General features: G+C 37.1%; 1 protein-coding gene across 1 annotated transcript; it reads right to left on the bottom strand.

The window, feature by feature from the left end:
• Nucleotides 1–3,793: 3,793 nt before the first annotated feature.
• Nucleotides 3,794–24,937, bottom strand: sh3bp2 (SH3-domain binding protein 2). Its single transcript, XM_051911101.1, is given in 14 exon segments — nt 3,794–5,273; nt 9,083–9,142; nt 9,331–9,381; nt 9,383–9,410; nt 9,635–9,690; nt 10,173–10,284; nt 11,858–12,392; nt 12,540–12,596; nt 13,026–13,108; nt 13,375–13,442; nt 13,562–13,679; nt 15,000–15,102; nt 16,572–16,711; nt 24,589–24,937. Coding segments are annotated over 14 exon segments (1,653 nt in total). The 5' UTR covers nt 24,675–24,937; the 3' UTR covers nt 3,794–5,117.
• Nucleotides 24,938–25,573: the final 636 nt, after the last annotated feature.

Genomic DNA, 25,573 nt, shown 5'->3' with positions numbered 1-25,573 from the left:
ATCATGTTTTAAGTAAACTGTTTCTGAATCCAACATGGCTTTCTGAATATAAATCTAAAACTAGAATAAATTAAAAAAAGAAAAAGAAAAAACAGATTTAAAATAATATGGGAAACATATTGACTTGGGACACTGGCTGAAATACTCAGGTCATTAATTATGTAATTTGTAAAATACGCTTTTATGAAGCCTTTAATGCATTGCTCACTTTGGTTTCACATAAATTATGGAACAGGTTAGTATATATATATATATATATATATATATATATATGAGGCCATTTTGAATTCTGTCTTCATTTTCAAGCAGTATATCTGCCACAGATCCAGTTTTGTCATGTCTGAAAGCATGCAATTTAACAAATATAAATATTGATTTGAGGTTAAAGGTGCAGTGTGTAAGAATTCTGTCCGCTAGAGTTCGCTAGAGGCCTATTCAAAACAAAGGCGTAGCTTGATGACGCCAAAGAGAGGCGACACTTTTTGGGCAACAGTCACTAGATGGCGCTCCGGTAGCGCGGCCGCCATCATGGGGTGAAAATACTAACTGGACCATAGAATCCTTCACATCTTACGCACCCAAAATCGGCAAATTTCGCTGCCAAATCAGAAGCGCAAAAGAACAGTTTTTTAAATTAAGTCACCAGTAAATTGTATGGCTCCTACAGTAAATGTTGTATTGTCTTATATATGTTTTATTTTACCAGTTGTGGAATCCAACCATTCAACCATCTGAGGTAACCTATTAGCCTACTTTATTGAGTATTTCCATTTTATGCAACTTTGCACATTTAATAATAGTAAATAATAAATTTAAGATTATCATGTTTGCAGCGAACAATATATTTCAGACCTAGTGGAGTAATAGTAATAATAGTATCACTCCACTAGGTCTGAATTGAAATATATATAGCCTATTGTACGTTTTAATGGATCACGCTACAAACATAACGATCTTATAATACATGATGCATTGCTGTGTCCGTCATCGTATAATTCCCACTTTTGGACACTTTTGCTTTAACGGACATTAGACAACACTGCAATCAAGCTGTTATATTATATTTATTGTCCAACATTCCCAATTTTTCTGACGCATGTCCTTAATTCAGTGTTTATAAGCCTAATACTAATACTATATCTTTTAAAGAATTTTGACTGTTTTTCTGGAGAGCAAAGGTTTTGTGAAAAAAGTGGAAGGCTTACACAAAGTCTGTAAAATAAACTGTTAAAAGGATTGGTCCGTGTACCTTCGGATAATTTGTTTTCTCGTTTTTGTCTTCTAAACGGAAAAACGAAGAAACCATTTATCACATATTCGACCCTCCTCATGAGCATAAATAAACAAATCTCGAGTCGTTTTTTCATATTTTTATTTTAATTTACGTGGCATCTGCTCTCACAACTACTCCTAGCCTATGTATTTGACACACCGCTGTTTTATTTAGAGTAATTAGTGAAGATCAAGCTGCTGTCAGCAGTTCTTTCTCAGTTCCGCGCAACAGAATTGTTCATCAGTTACAGTTGTATGGATTCTTAACTCGGACATTTCATCTAGGTCTATTTCTCATCAAACAACCAGATTAATGAATGGCTCGACACAAACCCTACAGGCCATAGCTTTCTTCTGCCTACGCATACATTTGCGTGCGGTGGAATTAGTTTATCATATTAAATATTAATTAATTTACGTTGCATCTGCTGTCAAAACTACCCCTAGCCTATTTGGCACACCGCCTGTTTTATTTAGCTGATCAACTCTTGAAATCTGTGTGCCAAAAATGCGCGACTCACTGAACAGCGCAGAGAGAATGTAGTTACATTGTAGTGAAGTTCAAGTGCAGATCAGCAGTCCTGACTGTTGTTTTGAGCAATACACCGAGTTTATTTCATTAACACTGAGTATTAATTGATGTCTCTCAAAACAATGTTTAATTTTTTCTGCCAGCTAAATTTCTAAAGCAAAGTCACGGATCATTGTGCGACTCGCAACATAAGGCGCACAGAGTAGCCTAATAGTTAATGCGTGAATGATTCCGAGTCTTTGAGCAAATCGGTTGAGTGATTCACCAGCCATACAGCCTTTTTATTACTGAATGAATCAACGTTTCGAGCGAATCGATTGAATAAAACGACTCATTCATTAACACAGTGACTTGCTGCCACCTACTGGCGATATTTCATATTCGTTTCATCTTGTAATTTATTTAATATTTCTGTATTCAAAGCATTTTGTATAAAACATAAAATTAATGTCATTGCATTATGTATTTGCTGTTTGAATGTATTTACGGACCTCTCTGAGCAGCATTAAATTGTGTAAATACATCTAAAAGCAACTTCAGATGCTGCTATGCACCTCTGCAGCGCAAGATGCCTTTGGTTGAAACAAAATAGTGTCAAACTCTAATTGTATTGACTAAATTTAAGATTTTAAATTTAAAGATGGCATAGGCCTATATTTAATAAGATATAGGCCTAGCTATTTTAAAAAGGTAGCCTTATTTGACTAATTAATTTATGACGGTAATAGATGGCAATAAATATAAAAATATATATTCATCTCTGGCTTTATTGTTCAAAGTGTTAGGCTATTTCATAGTCTACCCTTAAACACGTAAATGAACGGCAAGAACGCATTAAAAGTTTCTGTTTCTGTTCTGTTTTCAGTTAAAAAGGTGTCATTTAAGCGAAGATGACTTGACTTGACCCTTGAATCGATTCTGCTCTGCGCTTCACTAGCTTATGCATTCTCTCCGCACAGCCTCCGGCACACAGATTTTGAGAATTGGTCAGCTAAATAAGTAGGCTAGTAAGTGTGCCAAATAGTTTGGCTAGTTGTGAGAGCAGATGCCACGTAAATTATTATTTAATACGATAAATTAGTATTTCACGGCAAGCGAATGTATGTGTATACAGAAGAGAGCTCTGTCTAGGCTCTGCCCTGGCATGGGTTGTGTCGAGCCATTTATTAGTCTGGCTGTTTGATGAGAACAAGATTAAATGTAGTTGCAATAAACTCTGTAATAATCCGTACAAATGTATCGGATAGATATAGGCTACTACTCTGTTGCGTGGAGCTGAGTTCTGAAGAACTGATGACGCGGCTTGATCTTTGGTTGACCAATCAGCGGAAAGGGGCGTTTTATTCCCGCCCATGTAGAGATCGATTAATCAAGCTGTTTATCCATTTTGGTTTTATTTTTTTTCCATTTGGCGGATTAGAACAAAGTGTGATTAAAACAAAAATAAAACTATGAAATAACGACTCGAGATTTGTTTATTTATGCTCATGAGGAGGGTCGAATATGTGATAAATGGTTTCTTCGTTTTTTCCGTTTAGAAGACAAAAACGAGAAAACAAATTATCCGAAGGTACACGGACCAGGATTTGATGATCACTAGTGATAGTATTTTATTCTGTGTTGTCATCATTCAGGTTGGATTTCAGCTTTAATGTACGGTTTTTTGTAACAAAGCAGCTGATATTGCCATAGAAACTAGTGGACTGACGAGTTGCTTTCACCACAAAATGGCGGAAACGAGTATGACGCAATTCACAGGCGACTCCTCACACGTCCCGGAGACTTGGTTAAAATTGCAATTTTCTCACGATTTACAAATAGTTGGAAACATTTGGGATATTGTAAGTACTCAAGTGAACAAAATATATAACACTGGCCTAGTGGTTTTTGGATATTTTACTGCAAAAATATTACATATTGCACCTTTAAATAATTAGTTATTATGTGAGAAAAAAAATTATATTGTGTTGTTAGTAAATAAAACAGGCCTTTTCCAGTGCTAAACGTTTTTTATTTTTAATGTGTATTTTGTTTTAAATGTGTATAATTCACTTCACAACTGTGTACAGTGTTATAAGTACAAACATAACAATAACATCCAGTTATTACATGATTTATATAATGTACAATATAATACAACATTTATACAATAAAGTAAACCAGATGCAATATAATATTGCAATAACATTCAGGATTTTTATGTTGGAATTAAAAGCAACCACGTTATCTTTCAGTGAAGAAGCATTGCACAGCAGTGTCTGCGGTTCCTGTGTGATATTCAGATCCGTCATAATGGATCATGTGCAGCACTTGATAACAAAAGCTGACTGACATCATTATCACATACATGAATTTTGTGACTTAAACTGTCATTTCACAAGAAGCTTTCATACAGTCCGGTAAATCTCAAAATACATTCACCATAAAAAAAAAAAAAAAATACATTTTTGCATTAAAAGTTAAGCCTATTTGTAGTAACATTAAGATTTGTTTTTAGTTGTTTTTGCTATTTTTAGTACATTTTTTACTATTATTATTTACTATAAGCATAAATAAAATGTAGCATTATACAAAATCTACAATGATACAAACATTTCCCAATTTAAAATAAATTGTCATTATGCAAAATGCAATAAAGGCAATAATACAAATCCTAATGGTCCTAAAAATAAACATTCTTTCAGCAAAATAACAATAAATATTCTTTCAGCAAAAAAAAATCTCTTTCTCTCCTTCCTTCCTTCCTGGGCATGTTCTTGACAAGTGTGCAAGGTTAGTGGCTTCAAATCTTTGAAAGTTTTGTTTGAGGCATTTAATAGCAATTAAACTAGATATTTTACTGTAACAGATAACTCCTCCTCCAAATGCCACATATAACCAATGCAAACTGTGATTAATCACATTACATGTCAGTCAGATGATTCTTGCTTTAAGTGGGCGATTCTTAGCCAGAATTAGCTGCTTTATACCTGCACTAATGTACACATTTTCTATTCAATACTGTTAAATTCACTGGAACTCTAACTAAAATTGGAAGTTCCCTGAAAATTCGTAAGACTTACTAATAATGTGTTTATATGGACCCACTGGATTTAAATTAACCATTCATTTGCACTCATTTATTATCCATATGATATTCAGAGTAAAACTGGTGACACATCCTCATGAGATGCATTCAGTTCATTCTGCACTCAGGTGTGATGATAACTTGAGCCAGTAGAGGGAGCTGTCTGCTGTAGTCTGGTCCAGGACAGAGCAGCGGTTGTGCTGCACAGAGCGGGTAGGTGTTTCAGCACAGGAGAGGGGCCCGATGTCACCTGGGTGGGATGTAGCCGTAAGGTATATGTAAGCACAGGGAGTAGTTGGGCAGAGAGTTGTTACTGCTGGGCAGTGGGTTGATGTGGTAGTGTTCAACCAGGGCAGCTAAAGTGGGGAACGTCAGATCTGTCTCCAGATAAACCCTCTGGTCCTGTAAATATAAAAGAGATTATAATATGAAAATAATATGAGTATGATCTGTTCTGACATTTTGGTTAATTACTAAGAAATTAGGGTTCTAGAGTAGCTTTTCCTCAACATTCAATAGCATTAGCATTATAACTACCAGAGCCACTAACTGCTCTGCTCACTACTATGTGTCGACTCTGCTGATTGGTCAGATGGCCCAGTCTGTTGTGATCAGTCTACTCTGCTCTGACTGGTATTCTGCTTCCGTATTCAACTTAAGAAAAAAAAAAAAAAAATGTAACTGACGCGACGTGAGTTAAGCTTTCTTCCTAAGTTGAATACAGAAAGCAGTCTGGCGGAAGCTAGATATTTTACTTTATAATTTGTTAAACGTGGATATTTTTTTAAACAAACGCATCACTTCACTTCAGAAGGCCTATATTAACCCCCCGGAGCCGTGTTGAGTACGCGTTTATGATGGATGGATGCACTTTCTTCAGCTTCATGCTCGTTGGACCCATTCACTGCCATTATAAAGCTCGGATGCATCAGGATATTTATTAATATTTCTCCGATTGTGTTCATCAGAAAGAAGAAAGTCATATACACCTTGGATGGCTTGAGGGTGATCAAAGCTTGGGGTAATTTTCATTTTAAAGTGAACTAATCCTTTAATACACAGTAATACGAACAGTAACGATGGCGTCAGTTTTACCATATCATTTTGAGTCCTCATTCTTTGTAAGTGCATGAAAAGTGAATTTGCTTTTGCAGAGCAGAAAACACAATCTTCTTGACATGTCGACAACACAAACCAAACTCTTCCACTCCTAAGTTACAACTACAGTGTTTGAGGATCAAAATAGATGTTGTTCGTAGGCAGCCAATGAAGACACAGGCTGGCATTATGCAAATTTGTTACAAACCCACAAAGGTTTGTGCAGGAAGTAAGATGACTCATTTCAGGAAGTTCAGAATCACTTTTCTTTTGCATGACAAAAACTCCATTTATCTGCACTTTGTCACGGTTGCTGGTTGCAGCACAAATTAATATAATCAGGATATTGATGCAGCAGCTTTGTTTAAATAAACTCAAAACTCCATAGTTCTTAGAACTGGGAACAGAACAACCAACTAAACAATGACGAGGACAGACAGAACTGAGAGAAATACAGGGTTTAAATACAAGAACAAACAGGGGAGCTAACAAGATAATTAATGAGACACAGCTGGGACAAATTAACTCAATGAGGGTAACCATGGGAACAAACAAGTGGCGGGAAACTGAACATGTGACAAAAAAAACAAACAAACTCATACATGAGCAGAACAGGGAAACAGATCAAAGTCCAACCAGGGAGGGGGGGCAGGCAGCCTGGAGGTTGTGGGCAGGTGCTGGAGCAGAGTCGGGACGAGGAAGGGAGCCACCTCGTGGACTGGAGTGGACTCGGGACGAGGAAGGGAGCCGCCTCAGGACGAGGAAGGGAGCCGTCTCAGGACGAGGAAGGGAGCCGCCTCTGGACGAGGAAGGGAGCCGCCTCTGGACGAGGAAGGGAGCCGCCTCTGGACTCGGGACGAGGAAGGGAGCCTCCTCTGGACTCGGGACGAGGAAGGGAGCCTCCTCTGGACTCGGGATGAGGAAGGGAGCCGCCTCGTGGACTGGAGCGGACTCAGGACGAGGAAGGGAGCCGCCTCGTGGACTGGAGCGGAGTCGGGACGAGGAAGGGAGCCGCCTCATGGACTGGAGCGGACTCGGGACGAGGAAGGGAGCCGCCTCTGGACTCGGGACGAGGAAGGGAGCCGCCTCTGGACTCGGGACGAGGAAGGGAGCCGCCTCTGGACTCGGGACGAGGAAGGGAGCCGCCTCATGGACTGGAGCGGACTCGGGACGAGGAAGGGAGCCGCCTCATGGACTGGAGCGGACTCGGGACGAGGAAGGGAGCCGCCTCATGGACTGGAGCGGACTCGGGACGAGGAAGGGAGCCGCCTCTGGACTCGGGACGAGGAAGGGAGCCGCTTCTGGACTCGGGACGAGGAAGGGAGCCGCCTCTGGACTCGGGACGAGGAAGGGAGCCGCCTCTGGACTCGGGACGAGGAAGGGAGCCGCCTCTGGACTCGGGACGAGGAAGGGAGCCGCCTCAGGACGAGGAAGGGAGCCGCCTCTGGACTCGGAACGAGGAAGGGAGCCGCCTCGTGGACTGGAGCGGAGTCGGGACGAGGAAGGGAGCCGCCTCATGGACTGGAGCGGACTCGGGACGAGGAAGGGAGCCGCCTCTGGACTCGGGACGAGGAAGGGAGCCGCCTCTGGACTCGGGACGAGGAAGGGAGCCGCCTCATGGACTGGAGCGGACTCGGGACGAGGAAGGGAGCCGCCTCATGGACTGGAGCGGACTCGGGACGAGGAAGGGAGCCGCCTCATGGACTGGAGCGGACTCGGGACGAGGAAGGGAGCCGCCTCTGGACTCGGACGAGGAAGGGAGCCGCTTCTGGACTCGGGACGAGGAAGGGAGCCGCCTCTGGACTCGGGACGAGGAAGGGAGCCGCTTCTGGACTCGGGACGAGGAAGGGAGCCGCCTCTGGACTCGGGACGAGGAAGGGAGCCGCCTCTGGACTCGGGACGAGGAAGGGAGCCGCCTCAGGACGAGGAAGGGAGCCGCCTGGGAGCCGCCTCAGGACGAGGAAGGGAGCCGCCTCTGGACTCGGGACGAGGAAGGGAGCCGCCTCAGGACGAGGAAGGGAGCCGCCTCAGGACGAGGAAGGGAGCCGCCTCAGGACGAGGAAGGGAGCCGCCTCTGGACTCGGGACGAGGAAGGGAGCCGCCTCAGGACGAGGAAGGGAGCCGCCTCTGGACTCGGAACGAGGAAGGGAGCCGCCTCTGGACTCGGAACGAGGAAGGGAGCCGCCTCTGGACTCGGAACGAGGAAGGGAGCCGCCTCTGGACTCGGAACGAGGAAGGGAGCCGCCTCAGGACGAGGAAGGGAGCCGCCTCAGGACGAGGAAGGGAGCCGCCTCAGGACGAGGAAGGGAGCCGCCTCTGGACTCGGAACGAGGAAGGGAGCCGCCTCTGGACTGGAGCGGACTCGGGACGAGGAAGGGAGCCACCTCGTGGACTGGAGTGGACTCCGGACGAGGAAGGGAGCCGCCTCGTGGAATGGAGTGGACTCGGGACGAGGAAGGGAGCCGCCTCGTGGACTGGAGCGGACTCGGGACGAGGAAGGGAGCCGCTTTGTGGACTGATACAAACAGTTTAAATACAAGAACAAACGGGGGAGCTAACAAGATAATTAATGAGACACAGCTGGGACAAATTAACTCAATGAGGGTAATCATGGGAACAAATAAGTGGCGGGAAACTGAACAAAAGAACATGTGACTAAAGAAAAACAAACTCATACATGAACAGAACAGGGAAAAAGATCAAAAACAAACTCAAAACGGGTATACCCCTGACACACTTTGATCTTTGAAATATGGTACTTAAATATTCTAAACTTATTAACGCAGTGTTCTGAATGGTTTTTAGCATGTTGCGTTGTGGTTAATAGGGGTTCCTAAGTTGTTGCTAGATGGTAAATTACTGATCTCTACGATATGGTCTCTATTAATGGGTTCATCTGCTTTATCGTTTTATGGGCAAAAACTATATGCCAAATAGTGTGGGTCAAGTTATGTGGCAAATTTTAAATACTATCGGGTAGTATTTTGTTCATTTTGTATTTTGTCCCTTGGTAATAGCGAATCCTGTCTTGGTAAACAACTTTCAGAATGATAATATTATAAGAGCATACAGTTAAATGTATTGCAGATTTAGAAGTCATGCAAAATACTAACCTCTTCAAAGAGCCTGTAATTTCTGGCTTTGTTTATACCCGTGTCCCAAACAACCAGCACCTGTGTCAAATATGAAAAAAGTGAACATGTATAAACAGATACATTTTATTTATTTTTTTATTTTATTTTATTTTTTGAACACTATTTGAACATATTTATCTATTTTTTTTAATTTATACTTAAATCTAGAAATCCTGTTGCCAGTCTATATGTATTATGCATGAATATGCATGTTAAGTTGACAGTACCTGTGATGTTTTCCCTGTTCCTGATTTTCGGATGCAGTACAGACCGTTCTGCTGGGAAGTTGTACATCTCCTTAAATATTCTGCAATCAGTAAGTGAAGACGCAATTAATATTGTAGTCAAACAAAGCATTGACTAGATCATTGGTTCTCAACAGGTGGGTCAACACATGTAATTTCTGGGTTCTCAAGCAAAAAGAATAGCAGTTGTCTAAACTCAAAAAAGAAAGTACTGATACAGTTTACAGTGCAATTACAATTAATTTCCACTAGAGGGTGGAACTGTACACACAAATATTTAATTTACCTTTCAACATTACTGGTTTCCATCGTGTCCACGAAGACAGAGGGAGGCAACTGCACCTGATGAGAAAAAAATGTGACCAAAGGCATTATTATTGTTAGGAGAAAATGAGGTCAAAGATAAGATGACCTTAAAAAAAACAACAACAACAACAACAACAAAAAAACTTATCTTGGTAAATGTTGCAACAGCAAAACAAAAAAGATAGTTTGAGAAATTATGCCAAATCCCACACAATCTATTTTGGGTGTCATTGAGGAAGTGACTCATGCAGCAGCTAACAGACAGACAGAGCAATGCTATAGAGATGATGAACATAACATAACTCCTTAAAATGACGAAACTTTGAAGCAGAAACTGCATATTAACAAGACTTTGTTCAAATAACCAAGATCTACACAGTACTAAGACTTCCAGGGTTTCCACCTGCACATGCACCACCTACACATTTTGCGTAATATACATTGTCTTTCATTAAAAATGTGCCTCACTAAAAACAGAATGGAATAAATTTCCACCGTTTTGGTCGAGGTAAACTTACATTTTCATAGTCATCATCATCTGAGTCTTCACTAATTTTGCATGGCACTCGTTTTTTTAAAGGATTCTCTTCAATAGAAGAACGAAAACTCTGTCCATCCGGCGATGCTCTTCTGAGAAGAAAGGCACAGACAATTTGTATAAATAATCTTTCTGAGTTTAAAGATTACTAATGTAAAAGTTCTTAGGTTATATGTAATATATATATATATATATATATATATACACACACATATATAAGAACAAGCTAAATGAATGACAATTATCTTATACAACTGAACAGATATTGAATGTCATAATCTTGGAAAAACACAATGGACATTTAGGTCATGTTCACACATATTCAGTGTTTAGGAATGATAGCGCAATGTTTACTAGAAGATGTGACAAATCGTGACTATCTCACAAGTAATGCCTGTAACAATAGTGACTGAATAAATATACTAAGGTCATTGTCATGATGCCTTTATTTATGTTAATATTCTAAAAAAATCTAAAAATGCTACATAGTCACTTGAATACATCTCTTCTGTAATGAGCATGTTTTTAATTTCAAAATTAACATTATTTTAAGTAGTTGAGCATGTTATTTCTTACAAAATACATATTTAACATTTAACAAACAAATGTTTAAAAATGCTTCACTTCAAAAACTTTTGTTCACCAAATCATAGTCATGTGGTATGACCAACACGCAGATATATGGAGAAAAAAATAATAATAAAGAAATCATATTATAAAGAGATCAATAAAGAAAGCAAGGTTAGCTCTGGTTTCAAAATGTCATGTACTGAGAATTTCCAAAAACGAAATATTTATGAAAAATACTATTTACCTCGAAAAATATTTAATACAACATCAGATAAATATTCATTCAATATTCAACTTATTAAAACATGTATAATAATGATTAAGGTATGTAGACTCGCATGTATTCAAAGTGTAAAGTAAATTATTATTAATTTTTATTTGACCGTATGACATTTCTTGAAAATTGCAAAAAAGTTTTTCAAAACTTTATGAAACCAGAATACAAAGAGTAAACGTGTTGATTTTTTAAAATGATTTTTTTTTTATCGTGGACCCTCTTTTATGCAAACATGAAGACTCTGTCTTTTAAGGATTTTTTGGTAACACTTTACAATAAGGTTTCATTTGTCAACATTAGTTAACATGAACTAATAATAAACAACACTTCAACAGCACTTATTAATCTCAGTCAATGTTAATCTCAATTTACTAAAACATTTGTAAGATCAAATGTTGAATCTGTTAAGTAAATTCACTGTGAACTAACATGAATATAAACATTTTTATTAACTAACATTAACAAAGGTTAATTAATGCTATAAAAATATATTTCTCATTGTTTCATGTTAGTTAATGCATTATTTAATGTTAACAAATGAGACCTAATTGTAAAGTGTTTTTTTCATTCTAAATGTTCAGGCATTTTGCGACACTCCTGCTGGCTGCTTTTGTCCTCTCACGTGTTAAACTCTCACACATGTGGGTAAATAGTTACTTCATTTAGAGTGCATGTGGTTGAGTTGTCATCTGTTTTTATAACTGGACTGTGCATGAACACAAATGTATTTAGCCTCATAAAAGTTTGTGTGGTCCATCTCAACTAAACACCAAACCAGACACGGAGGTTCTCAGCAATTAAAACTGAAAGACACTTACTGGAACGAGGGTCTGTTGGGCTTAGGTTTGGTTGGTAACGGAGGCTTGGGTATCTGGCCCAGAGTCCTGTTATTTGCAGCAGTAGACAGGTGAGGTGAGACGGGCCTGTGGTCAGATGGGGACTTCACTCCCAGGTGCTGGCTAGAAATCGATGGTTTATTTCCAGCGTTCAGAATCACCTTCTGCAAGTTCTCAACGATGGGTAAAGTAGCCGCGGTATTCCCAATGAGAGAGGTGTTCGACTTCCTCTCGCAAGCAGGCATTGTGGAAAATGGGCCTGACATTGGCTTTATGCTGTTTGGTGGGGGTAAAGGAGGCATGGGACCAATGGGGCCTCTGGTTGACAGGTGCGAGTCTGGTTTCTCTAGATGTGGGGCGTACGGTAGGGGCGGAGGAAGACCTTTGGCTGAAGGTGAAGGTTTTTTGAATGGAGGGGGTAGTGGAGGTGGAGGTCCTTTCGTGAGACGGTTTTCTCTAGAGGGCTGAAAAGGAACAGGTGGTGGTGGGTATGGTGGAGGTGGAACCGTGGGTCGACCTGGAAAAAACATCAAACAGTAATTCCACTGAGTGGGTGTTGTCAAAGGTAGATATTCTCAGGCAATCTGAATGCATCTACAGTGATGTATTGAAATGTGATAATCAATAATATACGCCAAGAAATTACAAAGAATCAAGCATCTACCTGCTGACGTTGGTGATACGTCCTCTCCATCACTGTCTTCATCTTGTGTCATGTAATCTAAATAAAATAAAATAATTAAATGACATTAAAATGACAAATTAAATGAAAAATTACTTTAAAAATAAATTAAATTAAAAAAATAAATTAATTTAAATGCTCATGCATGATTTTTAAAATTGTATTGTAGGGTACACTATTGTACTAGTAAAAAAATTTAGTATACCAAGGGCTTTTTTTTATGGTGTCCTTGTTACAGTGTAATTATACATTTAAGTACTGAGTAATATTTAACCACATGTACTTAAAAGTAGCATATAATTATAGACAATTAATTGTGATTACTATAGTAACTATATGTAATATGTGCAACAAGGACACTGTAAAATAAAGTGTTACCACAACATTTTATAGATTATTATATTTATAATAATTGTTACAGTCAGTATAAAAGCATAGTGATTTTAAAGCCCTGCATGTCACTCATACCTGCTTCAGGGTCATCTTCAGTAGGATTGATCTCCAGCGGTTCCTCTAAATGCCCATATATACTTTCAGAATCCAAGTCATCACTATTAAAACACAGGAAATTTGTGAGAAAAGTGACTCAGACCACGTAGATGAAGAATTACATTAACAAGCTGTGATTGAAAGAAAGAGGAAGAGGTGACAACTGTCATGTGAAAAAAAATCCCTTGAAATACAAGGTAAAAAAGGGGAGGTAAAAATCACGTTGTGTAAGCATAATGTGTTATATGTGCAGCATGACGTAATATCTGATATCTGCGATTGAACTTTTCAGTGGTGTTCATTTAATGTGAGCAGATGGTAGGTTTACCTTGGAAGTGGCAAATCTCTTTTATCATTATAATGGTTGATTTCTTTTCTTAAGTGCCTCATCCATTTCTGTCAGAATGAAAAAATACACATTTAAGTTGAATTTATTTTTGCATTTTATTTTAATTGATAAAAAAAAAAAAAAAAAAAAAATCATAGTTGTGCAATATTGTTTGAGGTGATCTCACCCTTCTCTCATCCTCACTCGCTGCTGAGAAATACCACGTACGGTGTCTCTTACTGAAATGGACGATCTTAAAAGGGAAAACGTTGCTAGATGTCGTCTCCTCTGCTGCCCGCAGAACTCTAACAAGCATAAAAAGCAACGTTAAGAAGTTAAATTGATGGTGATTAATAAGAATAATCCATGGTTTTCAATTTAAATGTACACTAGTGTTCAAACGGGGTCAGTAAGTTTTTTTTTATTTTTTTATTTTAACACTTTTATTCACTAAACATCACTTTTTAACCTTTTGATTGCTGATCATTAGTAGTGCTTCCAAGCAGGATTCTTATCATTCACTAACATTTCAACATTTCTGTCAATTGAAATAAAGCTGAGATAAAATAAAATATAAATATTGAAAAATGTAAACTAAAGGAAAAGTAGAAATGTTGCCATCATGACAATAAATTGAAATAAGTTTAAGTTGAAGCACTAAAATTAACTAAAATCTAAATAAATAGCAATATTAAAACAAACAAACAAAAAAACCTAATAAAACGACAAGTAACATGAAAACTAAAAACATAATAATAAAAGCTTATTCAAAATTTGAATAAAACTATAATAAAGCTAAAATAAAAACTAAAATAACACTGCTTCCAAGGTCAAGCATTGCTATTATTTTAATAATAATAATAATAATTAATTCTTAAATTGAGGGTAAGTGATTTGAACAAACCCCACCGTACAAAGATTTTAAAGTGTGCTTTAAACAATAGTTTTACTGTATCCTTAGTGTCAGATACATGGCTAAACGGTTCATAATTGCAATTAACATGCAATTAAGTGTCCGAAAACATTACATTCAGTTCACAATTACGAATATTCTTTTAAAGTATATTCCCGTACTAAGTACACTTTTTAAAAGTATGCTAAAGTGAACTTATTTTTTCACAAGGGAAGGTCTTGCTCATCCGTGAACACTCCCTGTGCTCTGCTGTATTAATTTAGAGGGCTATTTTTACACACAATAATTACACGTTTACCATATGGCACAGTCAACCTGCTTAGGAAAATCTACTGCAGGATTCACCGCTCTTTCCATAACATTAACATCACGGAACATATGACATTAAACAGAACATGCAACATGCATTGAAATGTACAGGAAATACATACGAAGGCCAATTCTGTGCAGAATCGAAACTCTTGCACTTAAAAAGGCTGCATGAAAAAAGCACAGCTGTGGACAGGATGTGGCCTGTGATAGTGCCGAGATGGCCACTGCTTAACTTAACATATAGATTGCAAAACTTAGTACAGAGAGGTGCGATACTGAAACTTTCTCTGCCTGAATGACCACAGATGCTCCTGAACTTCATATGAGCAAATGCAGTGTTGTAAGGGAAACTGATGTGAACTGGTGGAAATAACCAATGGAAATATGCAGAATAACCAACCTGTTGTAGCCACTGAGGGAGAAAGCTCCTTGTGGTGCGGCAGAAGTACTGCTCTTGAAATAGTAGACGCAGCCTTTGTGGATTATAATGAAGCGAAGCGGCCCTGTGGAATTGGCAGACAATCAATTTATTTCTCTTCAGTATATAAATGGAAAAGAAAAGTGTTTATAATACTTCAGCATTCACTTCTCACAGGAATAACACTTTACAGTAAGGTTCCGTTTGTTAACATTAGTTAAAGGGCCCCTATTATGCTCATTTACAGATTCAGAATTTTTTTTTTTATGGGGTCTACTAGGTTTACATGATTTAATGTACTCCTTTTTTTTAATATACATTGTTGCAGCATCTGTTTCCACCACCTGTCTTACATTTCCGACACACGCTCTATGCAGCTCAGAGCAGACTAAGCTTTTCGGAAAGGTGGGTTTTAAAAGAAAACGAATCTAACACAGAAGGTTTAGACAGAGAGTGAAAATGGATGCTACAACAATGTGAATTATAAGAAACATAAAGCGTTCTTTCATATCATCATGTAAACCTATTCTAGTAGGCCCTCTAAAAAAAAAAAAAAGTATAATAGGGGCCCTTAAACAAACTGATCCTGAAATTTTACAGAATATTCCAGGTTAGTGAAAACATGAAAAATTATTTAAAGAGATAGATCACTCAAAAATGAAAATTCTTTCATCATTTACTCACCTTCAAGTTGTTTCAAACCCATATGAATTTCTTTGAAACACAAAGCTGAACACAAAGGAAGATATTTGGAAGAATGTTTGTAACCATACCGATCTTGCCCCCCATTGACTACCATAGTAGGAAAAATAAATACTATGGTTGTCAATGGGGGCGAGATCTGTTTGGTTACAAACATTCTTGAGGGGAACAACTTGAGTGGGAGTAAATGATGACAGAATTTTCATTTTTGGGTGATCTATCCCTTTAACTCCTGCATGGAATAACCTTAACCACCATTAAATTACTGGGTTAACTGTTGGTAATATTTCAAAAACATTCTATTACCTACAACATTAGCCTAAATTGATGCTTAATAGCTATATAGCTATTGGTTAACATTGTACTATAATGCTGTATAAAACTGCCCTGTGAGTTGCTACTACTTTTCTACATAGATGAACCTGTCCATGGATGAATTATCAACCTTAAAAAGGGTTATTCACCCCAAAATTTTATCATTATTTATTCACCATCACGTCATTTCAAACCAGCATGAATTTATTTCAAATATTCTGAAGAATATTTCTTTTTTCAGGAATGTTTGTTTTGCCATTTGTGTTCAAGACTGGCCCCCATTTACTTTCACTGTATAGACAAAAACAAAACAAAAACCTGAAACATTTTTTTGTTCCAGAGAAAAAAGAAAGTCATACAGAATCGAAACAACATGAGGGTGAGTAAATGATGAGGTAATTTTAAATTTTTTTTTTTTAGGTGAACTATCTCTTTGAATCATAGACAGTAATGTTTCCTTTTCTTTACTGTAGGTTAATGTATGTTTGATGTTTTGTCTATTGACTGATGGATTCCAGCAAGCCGTGCAAAACTCACATTTCATCAGGCTGAACTGGCTTCCTCCTTTCTTGTGCAGATATCCAGATGAGGTGACTCCTCCCGGCATGGTGAGCAGATTCTGAGCTCCAATAGCCCTCATGGGAATGGGCCAGGAGACCACTGTAGCAGCCATGTTTCTGTAAGCAGGAAAGGCGATGTTGTTTAGCCTTATACTACAACTATACTGCAGGGGGTGAAAACATCTATACGCCCACCAAGAACACTCTAGTAACCACCTAGCAACATCCCAACAGCCAAACACAACACCTGCGGCCACATGTCTACGGCCAAATTACAACTGTGCTGATATTCAGACCACATCACGATATTATCTGGATAAAACACTATTCAAGGCAAATATAACTTTCAAGATCAAATCTCTCCTCCCGCTGCAGAACCTACGTTAAGTTAAGTTAACCTGTTAAGCTAAGTTTCAGAGCTCTGACACACCAACTTTTAAAGTTTGTCTTAATGAACTTAACTTTTCAAGTTAGTAGGCCTATTCTTAAGCTCTCTCTGTACTGTTGGGCATCTCTACATAAAGGTAGGCCTACATTACAGAGGATTTCTCATTTCATTTGAAAGAATTGTTGAGCCAAAAAATCTGTGTTCTTGTTGAGCCAAAAAATCTGTGGTAACTAACTAAAGAAAAGAAGGCCTGACTACAATGGCAGCAGATATGCTTATTTGCTCAGATGACATATTGTCAGATAAACATCTTGTAGAACTTTCTTATTATCGGTGATCTTGGTGAGATAATTAGATTCTCTCTGACATAATGTTGATAGGCAACCATTGGTAAACCTCAAACCATCAGATTCACCCATGCACTTCTGAAGCACAACTGATGTAATAAACTGAAACAATGTTCCTCCGCAAATAACATGCAATTTTATATTTCTAACATGATGGCAAAAGACAGGCCAGAATTCCAGTGTACCTTTAATAGGGCTGATGTATTTTTGTAAGCCAAAACCCGGAAACAAGTTAGCATTTTAGCACTTCCAGTTCCATCGTCCTGAAGTCAATGTTTTTTTTGAATGTTTTTTTGGTTAAATGACTGAAATAATGTCCGTTTATGAACAGATATTTTCACATTTTATTCTACAACATAAAATACATCAGTAATACCTCCACGTGCATTTTTTTAAGTTTTACGTGTCTTGGAAAATGAAGTTGCTAACAAGAGGCTAAATGGGACTACGGAGGTTGTCAGGGAGATTAAATGTCATCAGGCCATACAGGTAAACTTTTCTGACTCAAACCTTAAGAGAAAACATTTTTTAAATAAGATAAGTGAACACTTTACCCCATATGTCTGTGCATATTGTGTAGTTTGCTTATTAATTTCTAAATGAGCAATCACGACAGTTTAAACTAAGCGTCATGTTTAACAGTCTTGTGGAGTGATTTAGTAAGCATATAAGCTGCAGTGTTTACGCAGCTGTGTTTATGCAGCGGCAAGCGATCTATTGTATGTAATTGCTGTGAGGATACACCGTCTAAGCTAAGGATATGAAAATATCTTTTGAAAATACCAGATTGTTTTTCATATGTCTGTATTGTTGGAAATAGATAATGTTACATGAAACAAAGTGCTAAACCTGGATAAATGAGGTAGCCTAATATTAAAATTTTTATTTTTATAGACCTGGAAAAATGAAGTTTTTTTATACATTTTATGAATATACTTTTTTTCTATGTATGCCAAGCTCTACAATATTTTATTCTTTTGTGTGTGTGTGTGTGTGTGTGTGAGTGAAAGTATTTTTTATAAATCCTTATCCTTAATACATAGAGAAAACCATGAAAAACTGGAAAAGTCATGGAGCCTTTGAATATTGTGAACAATGGGGGGCCTTGGAATCAAAAAGTTTGAGAACCACTGCACAAAACTAAATGATAAACAAAAACCTTCAACATCAAAACCGATAACCAGACATAACAAATTACAGACATAACAAATTAAAAGGACATGCTTATAAACAAAGTGAGCAAACTCAGTCAAAACATAGAGATGACACAGACAGTCTATTATCATAAACAATGAAAAAACACAACAACCGTCTAAAGAGACCTAACAATCACTGGAACTCTAATAAAATTCCAGCTATAGATCCGCAATTTCCACATAACATATTAGTAATATCAAGAAAATTCATAGGAATATGACTACATAATCACAAACAGTAATTTGTGATCATAAACTACATAATTGTACTTTAATTAAGAACTCAGCTCCAAACAAACTTCTCCGAACACCCACCCACAGTGTCCCACGATCCTCAAACTGCTCCCTCAGTCCACAAACAACGCTTACCTTCTGCTGACGCATCTTCTGATGCTCTGCACTGCTGTACTCTCTCTGAACATATTGCCCGAAGAAACTAGAGATTACCAAGAGTTGACGACATACTCGTCTCCACCACAGAATTTTCAAACCTTGAATCTGGCCAGGACACTGAAAGGACAGGAAACTCTACATTTCCTTTGGAAAGTTCAAGCCCCTCCTGGGCTGTCGAGCGTACAGCGGAATTTGCTTATCCGACGCGCAGTGCTGGACGTCTGAGTGCCAGTCAGCAGATATAGATGGGAACAGAGGAAAGTCCATCTAACACTGGGTGGAGTGGCGAGATTAGAATCCCATGGGACAATTGTAACCTAAATGAGAAGTCTAATGGTAGCGTAGTGCATCTCATCATGACGTTATAATATCCAACCAAAGAATTATGGTTCAGGAGCGTGCTTGTGGCAAGAGGATCCTATTTTTAGGAGTTAAGTAGAAGTTTAGTGTGGCACTGTCAGTAAAGTGCTCTTGACCTTCTTACAAACTTCACTTCAAGGAAATTAAAAGAACTACAGTAAACATCACTGGGTCTAAGCAGATCATACAAAAACATATGAATGAGATTGTACTAATTCATACAAATTAGCCACCAAATCAGCAAAATGTAAAATAGTTACAAATTGCCATGAGAGTGTGTTATTTTTTAGTGGTGTTTACTAAGCCAGCCTCACTATTGTTTGAACATCCTCTTGACCCAAAGTATTAAAAAGGCTGCATAACTGATCCTGCATTGTTTGTGCTACGCCAAAACAAAAATATTTTTTAAAAGCTAAAAAATCTAATAAAAAAAATATGTTTGTATGATTTCAAAAATGGTTTATTACTTACTTTATTTTCAATAAAGGTTTTAATGTAATGGCGCAAAAAAAAAACAAAAAAAAATTGTCGTACATAACATTTTACCTACACTTCCTACACATATTAATCAATTTTCTTTGGAATAGTATTATATATAATGGAAACAAAATAGTAAATATCAAGCAGTGGGTAACCATCGCTTGATATTTACTATTTTGTTTACATTATGTATCTCCATGTGGACTAATTCCTTTTCCAACATAAAGAAAAATAAAATGAGGTGAAAATATTCTAGGAAGATGTAGTCTGTGAGCAAATTTTTCCAATGCGTTATGTGAATAGTGTTTCGGGATTTCCAGTTCAAGAAGATTCAGTTTTCTTGGCGATGGCTAAGGCTACGAGGAGCATCCAACCACAACACTCCAGATCAGACCTCATTCAACTATTACAAATCTGACACACTCATCCTAATTAATTATGTATTCACTTATTATTATACGTATTTATACAAGGTTTTAGTAATATGAGTATTTTCATTATTATTATTGACATTACTGTTATTAATAATATTATCAATATCATAGAAACATTGAGCAGTAATAAGATGATGTTGATGGGATGATATTTTGCTTTGTATAAGGACGGTAACGGTTTAATGAATATCTTTAATAATTTAAATAATTTAATATATATATTTAAAATATATAAATATAACTAAATCAAATCTACACCCAACATATACCACACATGATTTTAATGCACCGAATGCTGATTTTAATGCACCGCACCCTTCTTTTAATGCATCACCTCAGCTTAGGCATACATATATATATACAAATAGTAATCGTACTGTGAATGAAGAAAAATAAATAAATAAATAAACAGACATGCACACTGACTAGCTAGGATAGGTGTGGTATGTGTTGGGTATGTGTCATTATTTCATTATTACATTATTATTATTACTATTGATATTTTATCATCATTATTATTATTATTATTATTACTGTTATTATTATTGATATTACTGTTGCCGTCATCATCATCACCATCTTTATTATTACTATTGTTATTATTATTATTGTTATTAATGTTATTATATTATTATTGATATTACTATTGCCGTCAACACATAATATTATCATCATCACCATCTTTAGTTTTAGTATAACTATTGTTATTATTATTATTATTATTGATATAAATGTTATTATTATTATCGATATTACTATTGCCGTCAACACAAAATATTATCATCACCATCTTTAGTATTACTATTGTTATTATTATTACTGTTATTACTGTTATTATTATTATTACTGATATTACTTTTGCCGTCATCACAAAATATTATCACCATCTTTAGTATTAGTATCACTATTGTTATTATTATTATTATTATTATTGTTATTAATGTTATTATTATTATTATTATTATTGATATTACTATTGCCGTCAACACAAATTATCATCATCACCATCTTTAGTATTACTATTGTTATTACTATTACTGTTATTATTATTATTGATATTACTGTTGCCGTCATCACAAAATATTATTATTATACATGGTATTACTACTTAAATACTTCTACTATTACCTGTTTGTCATTTCTGCTTATTTTTTAATTGCTGTTACTATCATTGCTGTTTTATTGTTGTTTTTGTGTTTTGTGTTCACCGTATGTTGTATGTTTTGCGCTCCTAATAAAAATAAAAAAATAAAAAATAAAAAATAAACAACTGCATTTTTTTTTTAAGTAGCCTATTACTCAGAATGACCCAGCAATGCCCTGCTACTGCAAACAAACACATGGGTTGCTCTAAGCTATGAAGTATTAATCTTAAATCTCCAAAAAAACAAACAAAACAAAAACAAAAAAAAACACCATGATAATGTGGCACAGGATAGTCATGTTCTATATAAACAGCAACAAAAAAGCAGGGTGGGGTGGGGAAGATTTCAACCTTATTCAAACAACTTCCTGATCCTGCTGGTTGAAATGTAACTCCATGTGCTGCTTAGCATGAAGTGCTAAGAGGTCAAACACAGTTTACAAGTGAATTTATTTTTTAAATGTGGTGTGAATTTTAGAGGGTACGAATGTAACAGATCTTGATTATCCATCCAGAATTGACTGGATCATGAAAAGTGGGCATTAAGTGTCAGAATGGAAAAATTAAAACAAATCTGTATAATAACTTGAATCAGTCAGAAAAAGACCAGAAAGGTGGGAACTGAAGAAGGAAATATGGTAAACTGAAGCATTACAGAATGAAAACACATCTTCAGTGTTCTTCTCTAATTTAGTTGTAATTTTGAAAGTACAAAAGTTCTAGCCAACCAGTCCACAAGAAAAAGAATAATGACACTGAAACATATGGATTTTTTCCCCACCCACATTGTTATGATTCAGAGGAAAAGTAAAGTTGTTTCAGAGGCAGAGCAAGTTATTACATTTTGATTAAAGATTATTAATATATATATATATATATATTTCCATTTGAGATAGCATTATTCAATTATAGAAAGCAATATACTATATCATACCTCAGTGGTGTGTCAGAGTTTCCACACAAGATTGTTTACTGCTTGTGACATTTTTCAATGTTTCCATCTACAGGAGTCAGTGACCAGAACTTGACCTGCTCTTAAAGTGTGAGTGAATAAGTAATAGACAATGAATGGCTGGCTTTGCATTAAATGATTTTAATACATGACGTGGAGGCAAATAACCACCCGACGTGACCAAAATGACGTAACTAAATGCTGAAAGCCACTTTTAACTGATTGGATAACATACCTTATCTAGCAACCAGACAATTTTGAGTAAGAGAAGTGACAAATGAATGTCAATTTCATTTTATAATAAATCTAAGATGTCATCCATCCAGTTCATCAGAGTTAGCAAAGCCAACAGCTAGCTAACATGATTACTAATATTTTCACTTTTGACTTTAATGATGAAACTCAAGCAAAGTTGTGACAGCTAGTCACCAGTGTGTCAGGTTGTCTGGTTTAGTCTAGTCTTTATTTATCTAGATTTATATGGTACTATGATAAATACTATGACTAGATAAATACTATGAGTCCTTCTAAGGATGAACTAGATGTCTGTATATTCTACTATGTCTATGAGATAATTGGTACTTGTCCGCTAATTCTTTCTGGTGTTTTCTGTACAGCTGTTCACAGACTGTTGGGTCAGTTTTTTCACGCTGGTCTATTATGGTAGTATCAGTCATTTTACATTTACCCGGCCTAAATGATATACCAAACAAAACAAACTCTCATTGGTCACTGAACATGTCAATCAGTCTCTACCTTTCTAAATGTGTGATCAAATTGGCGAAATTGCAGGCAAAATGATCCACTGTCTATTGCACAGCTCACACAGAAATCACTTTAAAAACCAAACAGCTTTCTGTTGGTCAACGCGGCTGAAGAACTTAACCTTGTGAAATCCCAATCGCATAGATTTCTATTGAAATGCCTGGATTTCAGCAGCAAAAATTCACCAAACTTTTTTTAACTTTCTTTATGCTGCTACAAAAAGTTCTAATTATACAAGATTCAAGTATAATCTAATATAAAAACATACATTTTAAATTGATTTATCTCAAGCTACTTAAGGTTTTCTCACTGAGGGGACCGTTTTCTTATGTAAATTTATGTTACAAACCAAATGTAAGAAAAGAATCTGTGGGCAGCAGTTTCAGTTATTATTTTTGTTCTGCACGTACATCCTTCCTTTATTTCCTGTCATCTAATATGTGCACTTCGAGCCTGAAATCCTTGCTGTTTGGAGTTAGCATGTCTGCGTGGGTTTTCTCCAGATGCTCTGGTTTCCCCCACACAAGTCCAAAGCATCCAGGTTAGGTGGAGTGGACATGCCAAATTGGCCGTAGGTGTGAACGCATGGGTGAGTCCCAAGCCATGTAATGGGGAGGGTTGGGGAAAGACCTGGCAACTTACCCTGGAAGAAACATTGACAAGAAAATTCATGGACAGTCTTTTGTGCATGCCGAGAAATGGCCATAGAATCACCAAGAGTCGGATGTACACTTCACTTAAAAACAAATGTCCTTTTAAGTACAGTTTGAGTCCTGCTTTAAATGGGAGATGATGTACACATATAACACGGCCTCCATCAACGGTTTTTTTCAAACATCTGCCTACACAGGTTAGTCAGAACATAGTCTGCTGGATATGCCCCCACATTATAATGTGTAGAAACGCAAGTGTATCCTGTCTGAAAAGGTCATGTAAACACTATTTACATGGGGTAGGAGTTTAGTGGTAAAGGTGTAATGTAACATCCATATTGCGGCCTTGAGTACGGCAGGGACTTTCCCTACAATTCACTAAATCATTATGAATGAAAAACATGTTTGTTTGAAATTATGTTTTCTTTACATTAAATCTGCAACCAAAATTTGACCAGAGCCACATGACCAGAGTTAAACTACAGATTATACATTATGTGGACAACACTCATAGGTAGAACTGTAATCTGATTCATTTCATTCTACAACCACAAACTACCCACCTGTACAATGTACAATGTACAATGTCTTAAAATGTACAGTGTCTTAAAAATGTATCCTGTTTACTTTATGTATCCCAGCACACATGGTCTATCACAGTACTAGCTCACAATACTGTAGTAACCCCCAAACTTGTGGGAATTATGTTCACTTCTTTTTTTTGCAACTTTACGACTTTAAAATTTTAAGTAGTAGTTGAATCAACAAGAAGTTTAGACATGAATTTGGCAGCAAATAAACTGATAACAAAATACTCTTTCGTACATCAAAATTTCTAGGAGGACTACAAAGACATCAAGGTGAAGAAATCCGCATACTTACTTGTTACAGAGTTCTTGGATGCACATCTTCGCATACGACTGTTGTAAATGACCGAAGGAACGCTTTTTTTTCACCGACAGAGCCATTCGTACAGGCTGGTATTTGTCACCATGTTTTACTGGTTGATGTCTAACGTACAGTCGGAAGTTCAATGAGTTAGTTGAGGGATCAGCCACGGCTGATAGAGCGGAGACGAGCAGACACGGCCTGTGATCTCAGGCTCATGCACAGTGCAAGTCATTTCCTCTCAGGGCCCACACTGGCGTGCTCTTTTTCTGTGTCACAAAGTCACTTCCTTTTGGTTGCTGTATGGACAAACTGATTGGCCGAAGTTCTCAGGACTTGAATTCACTAGCAGGGACTTTCCACATCTTTTAACATGAAATTACGTAGTTAAGACGACTACTCTGACAAACTTTCTGATTTCTAGAAATATCTCAAAGCTCAACTGTAGGTCACTATGTTCATTAATTTACCCAAATGACTTATACGTCTACCAAAGCCTGAGAACAGATGTATTCTGTTTGAAACTTTATAGTGTCATGGTTGAGTGTAAGTAGGCAGTCATCTATTAGTGTTGCTCATATTAAGGTTAAAGATTTGAACCAGTCAATCCCCTAATCAATCCTAAGTACTAAACTTTGATGTGTAACTCCTCCGAAACTGTTTCTGCTACACAAATGGTACCTCAAATGTGTCCTTTCACTTTTCTAAACAATCAGACATACAATTGTCATGAAAATAGGCAACAAAATCCTTTAGTCTTACACTGAAGTAAAGGCCCATGCCAAATCTTGGGTCAGAAACTCTTTGACCAATTAGCAACCACCTATTAACGACCCAGAACAGACTACAAGTGCCCTAGCAACCACTTAAAATGGCCTCGCATCGTGGCACCAAGTTTTTCCACAGGCATGAACAACTCATTTTAAAAGTAAAAAATGTTTGCATTTACATTTTGAACAAAAGTCTTTAGTCACATATG

The sequence above is a fragment of the Ctenopharyngodon idella genome, chromosome 10, assembly GCF_019924925.1.
Source record: "Ctenopharyngodon idella isolate HZGC_01 chromosome 10, HZGC01, whole genome shotgun sequence".
Classification (NCBI taxonomy): domain Eukaryota; kingdom Metazoa; phylum Chordata; class Actinopteri; order Cypriniformes; family Xenocyprididae; genus Ctenopharyngodon; species Ctenopharyngodon idella.
This window is presented reverse-complemented; position numbering and strand designations above follow the sequence as displayed.